Genomic DNA, 16,827 nt, shown 5'->3' with positions numbered 1-16,827 from the left:
TGACCGTCTAAAGGACAGACTCGAGCATGATGGCCAGTCTTATCACACTTATAACAAACAAGCTGTCCATACCGGTCGCTGTTCCGTCCTCTGTACGTCGAGGTCCTCCCCCTGATCCAGAGGACATCCTCCGGGCAGTCGGTTAGCTGAATCTTTCCTGCTGGCTTGGCTTGAGCTGCATCGCCTCCAAGATCCTTGCGACGTCGATGCTCAGCTGTTGCACCTGAGAAGACAAATCGTTGATTTCGCCCAGGGGCACTACCGAAGATGTTTGTTCTGGCAATGCTAAGGCAGGGGTCTTAATATGTAAATGAGAAGTGCCGGCTTGCCAAGATGGAAGGGGGAGTCAGCAGCCTCTGGGGGTTGCAGGGCTTTGATCACCCATTCTTTCAAGATAGCAAAGTCTAATGTTTGCTCCAGGGCCCACGGCAGGAGCTGCTTACGATCTTCCACTGATCCCAGAACTTGCAGAAACTGCTCCACAAGCATCTTGTTCCCCTCCTGTTCACCAATGTTGTTGATCAGTTTCAGGGTCCATAGCGCTGCTTGTAATCTCAGGGCGTTATCTCTGATGCTATCTTGTACACACTTGCCCTGAGGAAGCCGCTGTTGCGGCGATACATGTGGGTTCCCCACGGTATTTCCTGTCGCCCGTATACCCCCCTTTGGCTCTGCCTTATCCACACTCTGCTGCTACTTTGTCCTTATTGGCTGCCATCCTCCATGAAGCTTTTTTGCCTATGGCTATATACATTGCTTGTGACTTATGCACTTTAGGAGGTGACGCTGTTCCCTTGACATATATTAGTATTGTTTATTTCTGATATCTTCTGGGATGTGACTACTCTTTACGGCGTTTTTTCTCAGTGCCATTGCGTGTATACATCCTTGTTATAGGAGTTATTCCTTGGATAAGAGTGAGCCAGTTGGCACTATGTACCTGTGTGGCACTTGTCATTAGCCATTGTCTATCACTGCATGTTTATTTATTTTTCATGTATGACTTTTGCATTTACACATTATTATTGCTTGTGTTTTGCATATGACGGGGGTCACAAGGGGTATCAGGCCGTGTCATCCTGTGTCATGTTTTTAGTGTTTTTATTCTTGCTGTTACAATAAAGGGTTGCCTTTTATATATACTATTGTAGGTGTGCTCCCTATTTATATGTTGCTCTTTTTCTCCATATATTGTTAGGTGCTCACCCATGTAGCAAAGAGAACCTAACTATTTATAATTACTAAGGTGGTGCACCTGCCCCTGTTTTTTCTCCTAATGCTATCTTGGGGGTGCTGTTTGCAGCCGTAGAACCTCATTCTCAGCTCAGCTTCAGTGCGGGTCTCAAACGCAGCTCCCAGCCGTTTGAAGATGGCGGGGACCGAGGTCCGGTCCTCATCAGTCCACGTTTCCACTTCCAACTCAGCGGCGCCTGTCAATTGACCGAGTACCACAGATGCTCGCTGCCGGCCTGTCAGGACATTTATATCAAGAACAGTGCAGATCTTCCGCTTGAATCCCTGCAACGCAACAGGTTGGCCATCATACTGTGGGAGCCAGGCAGCGCCAGGCACGTAGGGTAAGGTGATCGGCATGATGGGTACGACCGCTCGGCCCCTGATGCCGCTGCTCCTGCGGCCGGAGCTGCGCCCATGTTACCCTGGTCTGGTGGGGGTAGCGCTGCAACGCTTCCATCGTCCAGCGCGGACATCTCCACGTTCCCCCTTGGTTTTCGCCAGCCACTCACTGTTGCGCTGGGGCCCTCTGGGACCTTCCGGTTCCGGGCAGACTCTCAGGACGAGGGGCGGTGCTTCGGCTTTTCGCGCTTTTAATCGAGAAGGCTGTGTTTTGGCGCCAAAGATGGCGGGAAATGTCGGAGACGGGACTTTTGACACGCAGTTTTCGGATTTTAAGGCACACGTCACCCAGGTTAATGGGTCCTGTCCAAATCCTGTTTGTGACGCCAAGTTTTTTTTAGAGGGTGTGCCGCCCCAGCAGCGGATCTAACCGCTCGGATCTGGGGGTAGTGTCCATTCGTTTCTCGAGAGTCTCCGGACCCGGGGGCTTAGGGGCCACACTCTGAAGTAAAAGGGGGATATTTATAGGGAAGTGTTAGTTCGTGACGCCACCGGTGGTGTGCAGTAACTGGGAGTACCGCCGCTGCCGTTGGGAGTACCCGGGGTGATGGAATGGGGCAGCAAGGTGACTTTTCCCTCCACGGGTAGGGGTATGCCCTGGGACTCTGGATGATGATACTGGGTACCGTGATGGGGAGATCACTCATACTCACTCAGCCAGTAAGCAGACGCTGACAATCGGGTAAACAAAGTCTCTCGGTGCCACTGCCGCTCAAGGGGAGTTCGTCCAGGTCCCGTCCCCTGCAGTGCTGCCTGATGGTCCATGACCTGCCTCCTGGCACAAAGTTTAAATTCACCGTAGTGGCCCGGTAGTCTGGAACTTGCCGGGCCCCTGTCCCTACTACGGCTAAGTGTGGGAGCCTGCTCTCAAGGCTCACGCTTGGGATTTTAGTGGGCTGCTAATATGGAAGGCCCTATCCACTCATTGCGCTAGTGCCTTGATTCTGGAGCTAGTGGGAACAGTCCATGAAGGCTCCGTTCTCCACAGGTTAATTGCCGGGTTGCCTGAAGCTTCTCCCCGACCTAGGGTCCGTGTACCCCGCCGTGCCTTCGATCCCGGACTGGTGATAGGGCCAGGCTGCTGATCGTTCTCTTTAACAGGTCCAGGCACCTTGCCTCAATCCCCTGCGACCGGGGGTTCGACTCCTCTAGTTCCAGACCACCGTCTGCAACCTAGACAGCTACTCTTGGGAGCCACCGCTCCCTGACTCCTCCACTTCACTCCTCCAGCATGCTACTCTCTCTTCTCTCCTCTGACACTCCTCTCCTCTCCTTCCTGACCCCTAGGTGGGCGACCCTATTCCGCTCAAGCTGCCCACTGGTGTCTACTGGGTGTGGTGCAGGGTGTATCTAGGATTTGATTTGCTGTTGGAGGCAGCACTGTAAGATGGGGACCCAGAACCATGAGGGATTTTTGAATACTGCACTGAAGAGAGAGAGCGTGCAGTACCCTGTGACGACCGGATAGTCCAGGGGCGTCACATGAGTAAGACAGACATCTGTTAACATTTTTATATATTAAGGGGAGTTTGTTTCTCTCCTTATTAATTGTTCATAGATGTCCATAAATGTTTCAGGATTTGGAGATGCCTTTTTCAAATGATCAAAATATGTTTCACCAAAAACGCATCAAAAACACCATTAAGAAAACACCAAAACTGCAGAAGACTGCCAGGAGAATTTCTGCCACAAGATTAGGTTTTGGTCAGGAAAAAAAGCTACACCTCCCATGATATGTAGGTGAAATCCAATATAAAAATATATATTAAAACAATGAAAATATTAACTGCTTTCAAACCTTTCTAATTTTTCAGTTATGCAAAAGGAGATCTGGATTTGTCTTATATCACCTCTAGGATAGCAGGTATGTCAACATTTGCATCAGAGTACTGATATGTTCTTATCAAGCTCACCAACAGCACACTTGTGAGCTTACATTCTGTAAACCTTGGCGATCACTTCATATCAAAGCAGTAATGTTATTAGCCAAATATTTTCCCTGCACATAAAAGGAAACACCTGAAGTAAGTGCTTGTGACTAAAGGCCCAGTCACACTAAACTTACCAGCGATCCCAACAACGATCCAACCTGATAGGGATCGCTGGTAAGTTGCTAGGAGTTCGCTCGTGAGATGTCACACTCCAGCGATCCCACCAGCAATTTGACCTGGCAGGGATCGCTGGAGAGTCGCTACACGGGTTGCTGGTGAGCTCACCAGCAACCGGTGACCAGCCCCCAGCCAGCAGCGCCGCGTGGAAGCGATGCTGCGCTTGGTAAGTAAGGTAAATATCGGGTAACCAACCCGATATTTACCTTGGTTACCAGCGCACACCGCTTAGCGCTGGCTCCCTGCTCACCTAGCCACAGTACACATCGGGTTAATTACCCGATGTGTACTGTGGCTACGTGTGCAGAGAGCAGGGAGCCAGCACTGGCAGTGTGAGAGCGGGGACGCTGGTAACGAAGGTAAATATCGGGTAACCAAGGTAAGGGCTTCTTGGTTACCCGATGTTTACCGTGGTTACCAGCGTCCGCAGAAGCCGGCTCCTGCTGCCTGCACATTTAGTTTTTGCTCTGTCGCTGTCACACACAGCGATGTGTGCTTCACAGCGGGAGAACGACAACTAAAAAATGGCCCAGGACATTCAGCAACAACCAACGACCTCACAGCAGGGGCCAGGTTGTTGCTGGATGTCACACACAGCAACATCACTAGCAACATCGTTGTTACGTCACAAAAGTTGTTCGTCAGCAGCGATGTTGCTTAGTGTGACGTGGCCTTTAGCCTCCAAATGAAAAGCTATTCTTTCCGATGGCTCTTACCTGCTATTGCAAAGCAACTAATCAGATTGCACCATAAGGCTATGTGTGCACGCTGCATCTTTGTGGTGACCACAAAGATGCACGTTTTTGGTCTCAACGCTTCCTCGGCATGCATTTTTTGCTGCGTTTTACTGTGTTTTTTATTGCGTTTTTGTCCAGTGCGGTTTTTTTTGTTTATGTCAAATCTATTGACTGGAAGGGCTTAAAAATGCTGGCAAAATCGCAGAAAGAATTGAGTTGCTTCATCTTTATGGTCACCACAAAGACGCAGCCAAAAAATAGCTTCAACGTGTGGACAGAAAAAAAAAAAAAGTCTCAGACTTTGCTGGGGAAGGAAATGCATGCAGTATTGGGGCCAAAACTGCACCCAAAAAACACAAAAAAACCACAGCATGCGCACAGGGCCTAAGACGCACCTAGGTTTTAGAGAAGGAGAATGTTAAAAAGAAAACGCATTTTAACCCCTTAACGTCCATGGGCGTATATATATAGCCATATAGGTGTAATCACCTGCGGCTGCTGCGGGCAGCTGGCGGAGATTCCTGCACATGTCAGCTGATTTGAACAGCTGACGTGTGCCTCACAGGCAAGAGTAAGTCCGCTATCCACTTGCGCCTTTTAACCCCTTAAATCACTCTGTCAAAATGAGACAACACGATTCAAATGCCCACCTCGCTAAATCTTTACTCACCCTGCTCCATCGGTGGCGCTGTGACATAACTGTAAGCCGATGGTAGCACATGGTCGTGATGACTCCTATAGCTCAAATGACTTCCTGTTTCACCCTGCCGAGTGCTGCATGTAACATGAGGTGATTATTTCTGGTGATCACAGCTGTGATCAACAGAAATAAATGAGCGATCAGACTGCTGATCCTTACAGTCCCCTAGGGGGACTAGTGTAAAAAAAAAAACAACAACAAAAAAAAGTTTTAAAAAATTAAAAAAAAGTAAAACTTAAGTTTATATCAGTCCCCATTCGCCCGATTGAAAATGAAAGGGTTACAAAAATAATACATATACACATTTGGTATTGTCGCGTTAAGAAATGCCCGATTTTATCAAAATATAAAATCAATTAATCTGATCAGTAAACAGCATAGCGGCAAAAAAAATTCCAAATGCCAAAGTTACGGGGGGTTTTTTGTCGCCGCAGATATTGCACAAAATGCAGTAACAGGCGATCAAAACATAGTATCTGCTCAAAAATGGTACCATTAAAAACATCAGCACAAGAAACAAAAAATTAAGCCTTCACGAGCCCCATATCCCGAAAAATTAAACTCTACGGGTCATGTAAAAAATGGCGCAAAAAGTGCGCCTTTTTTCTTGGAAAAACTTCTGATTTTTTTTTAACCCCTTTGATAAAAGTAAAGCCATGCACGTTTGGTGTCTACGAACTCGTATTGTCCTTAGGCATCACACCGACACATCAGTTTTACCATATAGTGAACATGGTGAATATAATATCTCAAAAACAATCATGCAATTTTTCCGCACTTAGAATATTTTTGCCGTTTTCCAGTACACTCTATGGTAAAACTTATTGTTTCGTTTAAAAGTACAGCTTGTCCCGCAAAAATCAAGCCCTCATATGGCAAGATTGACGGAAAAATAAAAAAGTTACAGCTCTAGAAAGAAAAAAAAAATCAGCCGGGGGTGAAGGGCTTAAGCAAAAGAAAATGTGGTCCTGATGCACTGTTATGGGGGGAGATCTTCTGCTGACACTATTATAGGGGTAATGTCATACAATTCTGTACTCATATTCCCCATCCTTGGCCCCTTCTATGTATTTACTGTGTGGAAAATAAGTATTTCATACACTGCCGATTTTGCAAATTTTCCCACCTAAAAAGACTGTAGTGTCCTGTAATTTTCATCATTGGTACACTTCAGTCACGACAGACAGAATCCTCCCAAAAATCCAGAAAATCACATTGTATGATATATTTTTTCTATCTAGGTACAATTAATACAGGTAATGAGTGCAGAGTAGGAGGCTTCTTAAAAAAAAAAAAAATAACAGGTCTGTGAGAGCAGACTCTTGCTGGTTGGTAGGTGATCAAATACAGTGCCTTGTGAAAGTATTCGGCGCCCTTGAATTTTTCAACCTTTTTCCCACATTTCAGGCTTCAAACAAGAAGATAAAAAAATTTAATTATCTGGTGAAGAATCAACAACAAGTAGAACACAATTGTGAAGGTAAACGATTTTTATTGCTTATTTTAAACTTTTATTAAAAATAATAAACTGAAAATTGAGGCGTGCAATATTATTCGGCCCCTTTACAGTGCATCAAACACACTCCAGAAGTTCATTGAGGATCTCTGAATGATCCAATGTTGTCCTAAATGACAGATGATAAATATGAGCCACCTGTGTGTAACCAAGTCTCCGTATAAATGCACCTGCTCTGTGATAGTCTGTGTTCAGTTTAAAGCACAGAGAGCATCATGAAGACCAAGGAACACAACAGGCAGGTCCGTGATACTGTTGTGGAGAAGTTTAAAGCTGGATTTGGTTACAAAAATATTTCCACAACTTTAAACATCCCAAGAAGAACTGTACAAGCGATCAAATTGAAATGGAAGGAGTATCATACCACTGCATATCTACCAAGACCCGGCCGTCCCTCAAAAATTTCATCTGAAAGAAGGAGAAGACTGATCAGAGATGCAGCTAAGCGGCCCATGATCACTTTGGATGAACTGCAGAGATCTACAGCTGAGGTGGGAGAGTCTGTCCATAGGACAACAATCAGTTGTACACTGCACAAATCTGGCCTTTATGGAAGAGTGGCAAGAAGAAAGCCATTTCTCAAAGATATCCATAATGTTGTTTAAAGTTTGCCACAAGCAACCTGGGAGACACACCAAACATGTGGAAGAAGGTGCTTTGGACAGATGAAACCAAAATCGAACTTTTTGGGCACAATGCCAAACGATATGTTTGGCGTACAAGCAACAAAACTAATCACCCTGAACACACCATCCCCACTGTCAAACATGGGGATGGCAGCAGCATCATGGTTTGGGCCTGCTTTTTTTCAGCAGGGACAGGGAAGATGGTTAAAATTGATGGGAAGATGGATGGAGCCAAATACAGAACCATTTTTTGAAGATAACCTGTTGGAGTCTGCAAAAAACCTGAGACTGGGATGGAGATTTGTCTTCCAACAAGACAATGATCCCAAATGTGAAGCAAAATCTACAATGGAATGGTTCACAAATAAATGTATCCAGTTCTTAGAATGGCCAAGTCAAAGTCCAGACCTGACTCCAATCGAGAATCTGTGGAAAGAGCCGAAACCTGCTGTTCAAACGCTCTCCATCCAACCTCTCAGCCCGAAGAATGGGCAAGAATTTCAGTCTCTCGATTTGCAAAACTGATATGTGACATGTATGAGACATACCCCAAACAACTTGCAGCTGTAATCGCAGCAAAAGGTGGCACTACAAAGTATTAATTTAAAGAGGCCGAATAATATTGCACGCCCCAATTTTCAGTTTATATTTTTATAAAAGTTTAAAATAAGCAATACATTTCGCTCAAATTCACAATTCCCACTGGTGGTTGATTCTTCACCATAAAATTTACATTTTTTTATCTTTTATGTTTGAAGCCTGAAATGTGGTAAAAGGTTGAAATATTCAAGGGGCCTAATACTTTCACAAGGCACTGTATTTTTTTCATGCAATAAAATGCAAATAATTATTTACAAATCATACATTGTGTTTTTCTGGATTTCTTTTTATTTTGTGTCCCAGTTGTAGTGTGCCGCCGATAAGAATTACAGACCTCTCAAATCTTTATAGGTGGGAAAACATGGAAAATCGGCAGTGTATCAAGTACTTATTTTCCCCACTGTATATCTCCCATCTTGGTATGGAGGAGGTTGTTGGTGGAGAGCATCTGATAGTATGAACAATATGGTAATTTTTGGACATTTTGTGAATGAAAGGGACATGATAGGTTGTTAAAGGATATTTTTCCCTTTTTTGCAGAACTTAAAGTTAGAAGTATAAAATATTATCTGTGCTTTCCAGGATGTCTTACTTCCAATGAATGGAAATTAAGCACAGAGCTCCTCCCGTTAGGATTCAGAACCTCAAAAGTGATCAAAAGTTCCTGTCGTTCTCAAGCTTGATAGGTTTATGAAACTTATTACATACTAGAGTGTGGGAGTGTTCAGCAAGAAGCAGCCTCCATATGTCCCTAATATTTATATTCTGTTTAGATAATAAATCTTTACCTCCTTATTCCTTACCATTGTTCAAAATGCAGCTCCTGAGAAATGGGTAACCTGACTATTTTATACTTAATTTATTTTCGTTGGACCACCCCTTTATCAATTATCCACGTGTTAGGTGATAACTTATTGATCAGTGTGAGTCTGTCTGCTGGATCCCTAACCGATCAGCCAAAGAGACAATTTTTTTCCCCCCTGTAGGGTACTTCTATCCACTTTAGAATGGAGTGGAACATGCCCAACTAGGGTTCTATTCATTCTCTACGGAGCTGCCAAAAAAATTTGGGTTCATTGCTCAGCAGCCCCATAGAGAATGAATTCTAACAGGGATAAAAGTGCCTTTTTCTGCCGATCTAGGTGGGTTCCAGCTGTTAGCGCCTCATCAAGAAGTGGTCACCGGACAACCACTTAAAAAAAAAATAAAAAAATTGGATACATACAACTTAAAAAATAGTTTAGTCTTGACCTGACATTTTATTATTCACTGAACATTTTTCTTATAATTAAAGATTCTAGACTCCATTTAGGCTGTAAAATCTTACTTATCCCTTTCTTCTCCTCTTTATATCTTAGTAATGTCCTTTCCTGCTGAGGGCGTGGAATCTGCCTTAAAGAATAACATTGAAGATGTCCGTCTGTACCTGGATGCAAAGCATCCTGGGACTTATGCTATTTATAATTTATGCTTGCGGAAATACAGGCCTGCCAGGTTTCATAACAGGGTAAGATGCAGTAAACCTGATTAGCATGTCTGTACGGATGATGAGTATGTAATAACGCCAAATTCATTCTTCATGACTGAGAATTATTTGGAATATCTACAGGAAATGTTAGATATTTTATTAGTAGAGGTATGAAGACTAGGGAAAGAGCACAATAGGATCTTACCAGATGAAAAATAGTGGTGTATAAGAAATAACACTCACCTAGTAAGGTTGTGATAGTCACAACCCCTATGAAGGCTGCTGCAACCTCACGTGGGTTAATATTCAATGCTGGAGAGCAGGGCTGTGGAGTCGGAGTCGTGGAGTCGGAGTCGGAGCTCATTTTGGTGGAGTCGGAGTCGGAGTCGGTATAAAATGCACCGACTCCGACTCCTAAAATATATAATAAATTGGGGACAGGAGTGCAATGCAGAATGTGCTGAATATTTTACTAAATAACAACATTTAGTATAATGCTTATATTTAAGTGAAAAATGTATTGTAGTACAATGTGAACATCAGACATTTAATTGTTTTTATGATACAATAATCAAGATATTTGGATAGAACATAAAATATTTATTGGAATACAACTTTAGAACACAAAAAAACTAATAAATTGTAAATATGTAATATATATAATATATATATATATACAGTGTATATACACACACACAAGATATATATGTAATCTACTGTATATTACATAGTGTATTACATATTTACAATTTATTACAGTTTTTTGTGTTCTAAAGTTGTATTCCAATAAATATATTTTATGTTCTATCCAAATATCTTGATTATTGTATCATAAAAATTATTAAATGTCTGATGTTCACATACACATATTCATGTACTACAATAAATTTTTCACCTAACTATAAGCAATATATGTAGGAGCCGGAGTCGGAGTCGGAGTCGGAGTCGGAGTCGGAGTCGGAGTCGGAGTCGGAGTCGGAGTCGGAGTCGGAGTCGGAGTCGGAGTCGGAGTCGGAGTCGGAGTCGGAGTCGGTGCAAGAGAATTTGAGGAGTCGGAGTCGGAGTCGAAGGTTTGGCTTACCGACTCCACAGCCCTGCTGGAGAGGAGAAGCGGGGTTAACGCCGTGCTACTGCCAGGAATAAAGATTGTTGATTAATAATACATTTTTCTTTTTCGCTCTATTGGGAGACCCAGACAATTGGGTGTATAGGCTATGCCTCCGGAGGCCGCACAAAGCACCACACCCAAAAGTGTTAAGCCCCTCCCCTTCTGCCTATACACCCCCCGTGCTCCCACGGGCTCCTCAGTTTTTAGGCTTTGTGCGAAGGAGGCAGACATGCACAGCACAGCTCCACAGATTAGTCAGCAGCAGCTGCTGACTATGTCGGTTGGAAGAAAAGTGGGCCCATGTAGGGCCCCCAGCATGCTCCCTTCTCACCCCACTTTTGTCGGCGGTGTTGTTAAGGTTGAGGTATCCATTGCGGGTACGGAGGCTGGAGCCCACATGCTGTTTTTCCTTCCCCATCCCCCTTAGGGCTCTGGGCGAAGTGGGATCCCATCAGTCTCCAGGCACTGAGACTGTGCTCCATCCTCAACTCCTGTGGAGCCTGATGGATAGGAGCCGATACCGTTCAGGGACATGGCCCTGCATCTTAGAGGTATTCTGTATCCCTGGGGGGACCGCGCACGGCATCACCTCAGCTTTGCTGGGTGTGCTAGTGCACCGGGGACCGCGGCGCTGCCGGGTCTATATGTGCCATTACACACTCAGCGTCGCTGAGTGTGTTTTTATGTAAGGGCTACCGCACTGACCGCCGTTGCCATGGGACACTGCGGCGCGGCTGGGACTTGTAGTTCGCCGGGGACTTTCACGCGGCCGCGCTTTTACGGCGGCCGCGTTTATTACTACAGTCCCCGGCTTCATTGCGGCCTAGTTTCCCTTTCTCTCCCGCCCTCAGCCCTGACAGGCAGGAGAAGGGCGGAACGCTGCACGGAGCGAGCAGCAATGAGGGCTGGAGTATGATTTACATGCTCCACTCCCCTCACTGTGCACAGTGTGAGCGCCCGTTTCGCGCTCTTTCTAGGCCACGCCCACAGCTTCCTCAGCTCGTCAGGACGCCGCAGCCATTCCTGTCAGCTCCACCGACGCTGCAGAGAGGGACATATTCATGGGAGACCCAGACACGGTCTCTGGTGGCCTCACAACCGCTTAGGCGGCTGGTAAGCAGCACATGTGGTGCTAGCCCCATGGTGCTGTAAGTGTATGGGTACATTATTTGTGTACTGTACATACTTTACACTGTATGAGCACAGTTCATTCTGGCTATATACCTATTGTGTTACTCAGGAAAAACTATAGCATGGCGCCCACAAAAGGCAGGGGTGCCAAAACACAGGCTTATTATGTTGCCTGCGCCGCATGTAAGACCCCACTACCGGCAGGTTCCACTGACCCCCATTGTGTGCAGTGTTCGACCCCTGTGACACTTCTTCAGCCGGAGCCTGTGCTAAGAGGGGCCCAGGGGGAGCCACCTGTTGACACTGTCCAGGTGACGGGGACTGAGTTTGCAAAACTCTCTGAGACTATGGCTAAGATACTAGAAGCCTTGCAGTCCAGGCCGGTATCTCAGCACAGGGACTCTGTTGAATCATTGTTCCCTGTCCCCCCTCAGCTGGACCAACAATGTCCTCCCGGGGTATCTCATACATCCCAGACTGAGGGTTCTGACTTAGACCCCAGCCCCAGATCGACTAAGCGGGCTCGCTTAGAATTTCCCTCGACATCATATTGTTTAGGGTCTCAGCGGGGAGAATCTCTGGTTGATGATGCGGAGACAGCTGATCAGGATTCTGATCCTGAGAGCGCTCTCAATCTTAATACTCCTGACGGGGACGCCATAGTAAATGATCTTATTGCGTCCATCCATCAGTTGCTGGATATTTCTCCCTCAGCCCCTCCGGCGGAGGAGTCAGATTCTCAGCAGGAGAAATTTCGCTTCAGGTTCCCCAAGCGTACACAGAATATGTTTCTAGACCACTCTGATTTCAGAGAGGCAATCCAGAATCACCATGCTTGTCCAGATAAGCGTTTTTCTAAGCGCCTTAAGGATACACGTTATCCTTTTCCCACGGACGTGGTTAAAAGTTGGACTCAATGTCCCAAGGTGGATCCTCCAATCTCCAGACTGGCGGCTAGATCCATACTCGCAGTGGAAGATGGGGCCTCGCTTAAAGATGCCACTGACAGGCAGATGGAGCTCTGGTTGAAATCCATCTATGAGGCTATCGGAGCTTCTTTTGCCCCAGCATTCGCAGCCGTATGGGCGCTACAAGCTATATCAGCAGGTCAAGCGAAAATTGAAGCAGCTACATGCACGGCCGCGCCACAAGTGGCATCCATTACCTCCCAGACCTCGGCAATTGCCTCTTACGCTATGAATGCTGTCCTGGACTCTGTGAGTCGTACGGCGGTTGCGGCCGCCAATTCGGTGGTACTCCGCAGGGCCTTGTGGCTACGGGAATGGAAGGCAGATTCTGCTTCCAAAAAGCGCTTAACCAGTTTGCCAATTTCTGGCGACAGGCTGTTTGGTGAGCGCCTGGATGAAATCATCAAACAATCCAAGGGAAAGGATACATCCTTACCCCAGCCCAAACAGAATCTCTCCCAACAGAGGAGAGGGCAGTCGAGGTTTCGGTCCTTTCGGGGCGCGGGCAGGTCCCAATTCTCCTCGTCCAAAAGGTCTCAGAAAGAACAAAGGAACTCTGATGCATGGCGGTATAAGTCACGTCCTAAAAAGACCATTGGAGGCACCGCTAACAAAGCGGCTTCCTCATGACTTTCGACCTCCTCTAGTAGCATCCTCGGTCGGTGGCAGGCTCTCCCGCTTTTGCGACACCTGGCTGCCACAAATAAAAGACCGCTGGGTGAGAGACATTCTGTCTCACGGTTACAAGATAGAGTTCATCTCTCGTCCCCCGACTCGATTCTTCAGGTCATCCCCGCCTCCCGAGCGAGCCGAGGCTCTTCGGCAGGCGCTGGGCACTCTGAAGGCAGAAGGAGTGGTGGTCCCTGTTCCTCTTCAGCAACAGGGCCACGGTTTTTACTCCAACTTGTTTGTGGTCCCAAAGAAGGACGGGTCTTTCCGTCCTGTCCTGGACCTGAAACTTCTCAACAAACACGTAAAGACCAGGCGGTTCCGGATGGAATCCCTCCGCTCCGTCATCGCCTCAATGTCCCAAGGAGATTTCCTCGCATCGATCGACATCAAAGATGCTTATCTCCACGTACCGATTGCCCCAGAGCACCAACGCTTCTTGCGCTTCGCCATAGAAAACGAACACCTGCAGTTCGTGGCACTGCCATTCGGCCTGGCAACAGCCCCACGGGTGTTCACCAAGGTTATGGCTACTGTAGTAGCGGTCCTCCATTCTCAGGGTCATTCTGTAACCCCGTACTTGGACGATCTGTTGATCAAGGCACCCTCTCAAGAGGCATGCCAACACAGCCTCGACACTACTCTGGAGACTCTCCAGAGTTTCGGGTGGATCATCAATTTTCCAAAGTCAAATCTGACACCGGCCCAATCGCTGACGTACCTTGGCATGGAGTTTCATACCCTCTCAGCGATAGTGAAGCTTCCGCTGATCAAGCAGCAGTCACTACAGAAAGGGGTACAATCTCTCCTTCAAGGCCAGTCACACCCCTTGAGGCGCCTCATGCACTTCCTGGGGAAGATGGTGGCAGCAATGGAAGCAGTCCCTTTCGCACAGTTTCACCTGCGTCCCCTTCAATGGGACATTCTACGCAAATGGGACAGGAAGCCGACGTCCCTCGACAGGACCGTCTCCCTCTCTCACGCGACCAAAGCCTCACTTCGGTGGTGGCTTCTTCCCACTTCATTATCGAAGGGGAAATCCTTCCTACCCCCATCCTGGGAAGTAGTCACGACGGACGCGAGTCTGTCAGGGTGGGGAGCGGTTTTTCTCCACCACAGGACTCAGGGTACGTGGACCCGACAAGAGTCCTCGCTTCAAATCAATGTTCTGGAAATTCGGGCAGTGTTTCTTGCCCTGAAAGCATTCCAGCAGTGGTTGGCAGGCAAGCAGATCCGAATTCAGTCGGACAATTCCACAGCGGTGGCATACATCAACCACCAAGGCGGCACACGCAGTCGTCAAGCCTTCCAGGAAGTCCGGCGGATCTTGATGTGGGTGGAAGCCACGGCCTCCACCATATCCGCAGTTCACATCCCAGGCGTGGAAAACTGGGAAGCAGATTATCTCAGTCGCCAGGGCATGGACGCAGGGGAATGGTCCCTTCACCCGGACGTGTTTCAGGAGATCTGTTGCCGCTGGGGGGTGCCGGACGTCGACCTCATGGCGTCCCGGCACAACAACAAGGTACCAGCGTTCATGGCACGGTCTCAAGATCCCAGAGCTCTGGCGGCAGACGCCTTAGTTCAGGATTGGTCGCAGTTTCAGCTCCCTTATGTGTTTCCTCCGCTGGCACTGTTGCCCAGAGTGTTACGCAAGATCAGGGCCGACTGCCGCCGCGCCATCCTCGTCGCTCCAGACTGGCCAAGGAGGTCGTGGTATCCGGATCTGTGGCATCTCACGGTCGGCCGACCGTGGGCACTACCAGACCGAACAGACTTGCTATCTCAAGGGCCGTTTTTCCATCTGAATTCTGCGGCCCTCAACCTGACTGTGTGGCCATTGAGTCCTGGATCCTAGCGTCTTCCGGGTTATCTCAAGAAGTCATTGCCACTATGAGACAGGCTAGGAAACCAACGTCCGCAAAAATCTATCACAGGACGTGGAGAATTTTTCTGTCATGGTGCTCTGCTCAGGGTTTTTCTCCCTGGCCATTTGCATTACCTACTTTTCTGTCCTTCCTTCAATCTGGACTGGAAAAGGGTTTGTCGCTCGGCTCCCTTAAGGGACAAGTTTCAGCGCTCTCTGTGTTTTTCCAGAAGCGCCTAGCTAGACTTCCACAGGTACGCACGTTCCTGCAGGGAGTTTGTCACATTGTTCCACCTTACAAGCGGCCGTTAGAACCCTGGGATCTTAACAGGGTGCTGATGGTTCTTCAGAAGCCACCATTCGAGCCAATGAGAGATATCTCCCTCTCACGACTTTCGCAGAAAGTGGTTTTTCTAGTAGCAGTCACTTCTCTTCGGAGAGTGTCTGAGCTAGCAGCGTTGTCGTGCAAAGCCCCTTTTCTGGTGTTTCACCAGGACAAGGTGGTTCTACGTCCGGTTCCGGAATTTCTCCCTAAGGTGGTATCCCCCTTTCATCTCAATCAGGATATCTCCTTACCCTCTTTTTGTCCTCATCCAGTTCACCAATGTGAAAAGGATTTGCACTTGTTGGATCTGGTGAGAGCACTCAGATTCTACATTTCTCGTACGGCACCACTGCGCCGCTCGGATGCACTCTTTGTCCTTGTCGCTGGCCAGCGTAAAGGGTCACAGGCTTCCAAATCAACCCTGGCTCGGTGGATCAAGGAGCCAATTATCGAAGCTTACCGTTCGGCTGGGCTTCCGGTTCCCTCTGGACTGAAGGCCCATTCTACCAGAGCCGTGGGAGCGTCCTGGGCTTTGAGGCACCAGGCTACGGCTCAACAGGTGTGTCAGGCGGCTACCTGGTCGAGCCTGCACACTTTCACGAAGCACTATCAGGTGCATACCTATGCTGCGGCGGATGCTAGCCTAGGTAGACGAGTCCTTCAGGCGGCGGTTGCCCACCTGTAGGATAGGGCCGTTTTTACGGCTCTCTTACGAGGTATTATTTTACCCACCCAGGGACTGCTTTTGGACGTCCCAATTGTCTGGGTCTCCCAATAGAGCGAAAAAGAAGGGAATTTTGTTTACTTACCGTAAATTCCTTTTCTTCTAGCTCTAATTGGGAGACCCAGCACCCGCCCCTGTTTTTTTGTGTACACATGTTGTTCATGTTGAATGGTTTCAGTTCTCCGATATTCCTTCGGATTGAAGTTACTTTAAACCAGTTGATATTTCTTTTTCCTCCTTCTTGCTTTTGCACCAAAACTGAGGAGCCCGTGGGAGCACGGGGGGTGTATAGGCAGAAGGGGAGGGGCTTAACACTTTTGGGTGTGGTGCTTTGTGCGGCCTCCGGAGGCATAGCCTATACACCCAATTGTCTGGGTCTCCCAATTAGAGCTAGAAGAAAAGGAATTTACGGTAAGTAAACAAAATTCCCTTCTTATTTCATAGGTCAATGCGTTTCAGGGATCCAGTCCCCTTATTCAGGACCAAGCAAGAATCAACAATACGTGGTCCATGTATTGTTGATTGTTGCTTGGTCCTGAAGACTGGAACTGGATCTCTGAAACTCGTTGACCTATTGAATAAAAGAATTTATTATTAATCAACAATCTTTCTGGTGGTAGCATGGCGTTAACCCCGCTTCTCCTC

General features: G+C 47.3%; 1 protein-coding gene across 2 annotated transcripts in view; it reads left to right on the top strand.

Annotated features, from left to right (window-relative positions):
* Positions 1-16,827, top strand: part of GAK (cyclin G associated kinase) — a 414,917-nt gene that overhangs the window by 265,770 nt on the left and 132,320 nt on the right. For both annotated transcript variants that reach the window (XM_075352640.1, XM_075352641.1), the window contains exons 12-13: positions 3,450-3,499; positions 9,281-9,429. In XM_075352640.1, coding sequence (XP_075208755.1) covers positions 3,450-3,499; positions 9,281-9,429 — 199 coding nt within the window. The remainder of the gene's footprint in view (positions 1-3,449; positions 3,500-9,280; positions 9,430-16,827) is intronic.

The sequence above is a fragment of the Anomaloglossus baeobatrachus genome, chromosome 1 (genome assembly GCF_048569485.1).
Source record: "Anomaloglossus baeobatrachus isolate aAnoBae1 chromosome 1, aAnoBae1.hap1, whole genome shotgun sequence".
Taxonomy (NCBI): domain Eukaryota; kingdom Metazoa; phylum Chordata; class Amphibia; order Anura; family Aromobatidae; genus Anomaloglossus; species Anomaloglossus baeobatrachus.
Note: the sequence above shows the minus strand (reverse complement) of the source record. Positions and strands in the feature narration are given on the sequence as shown.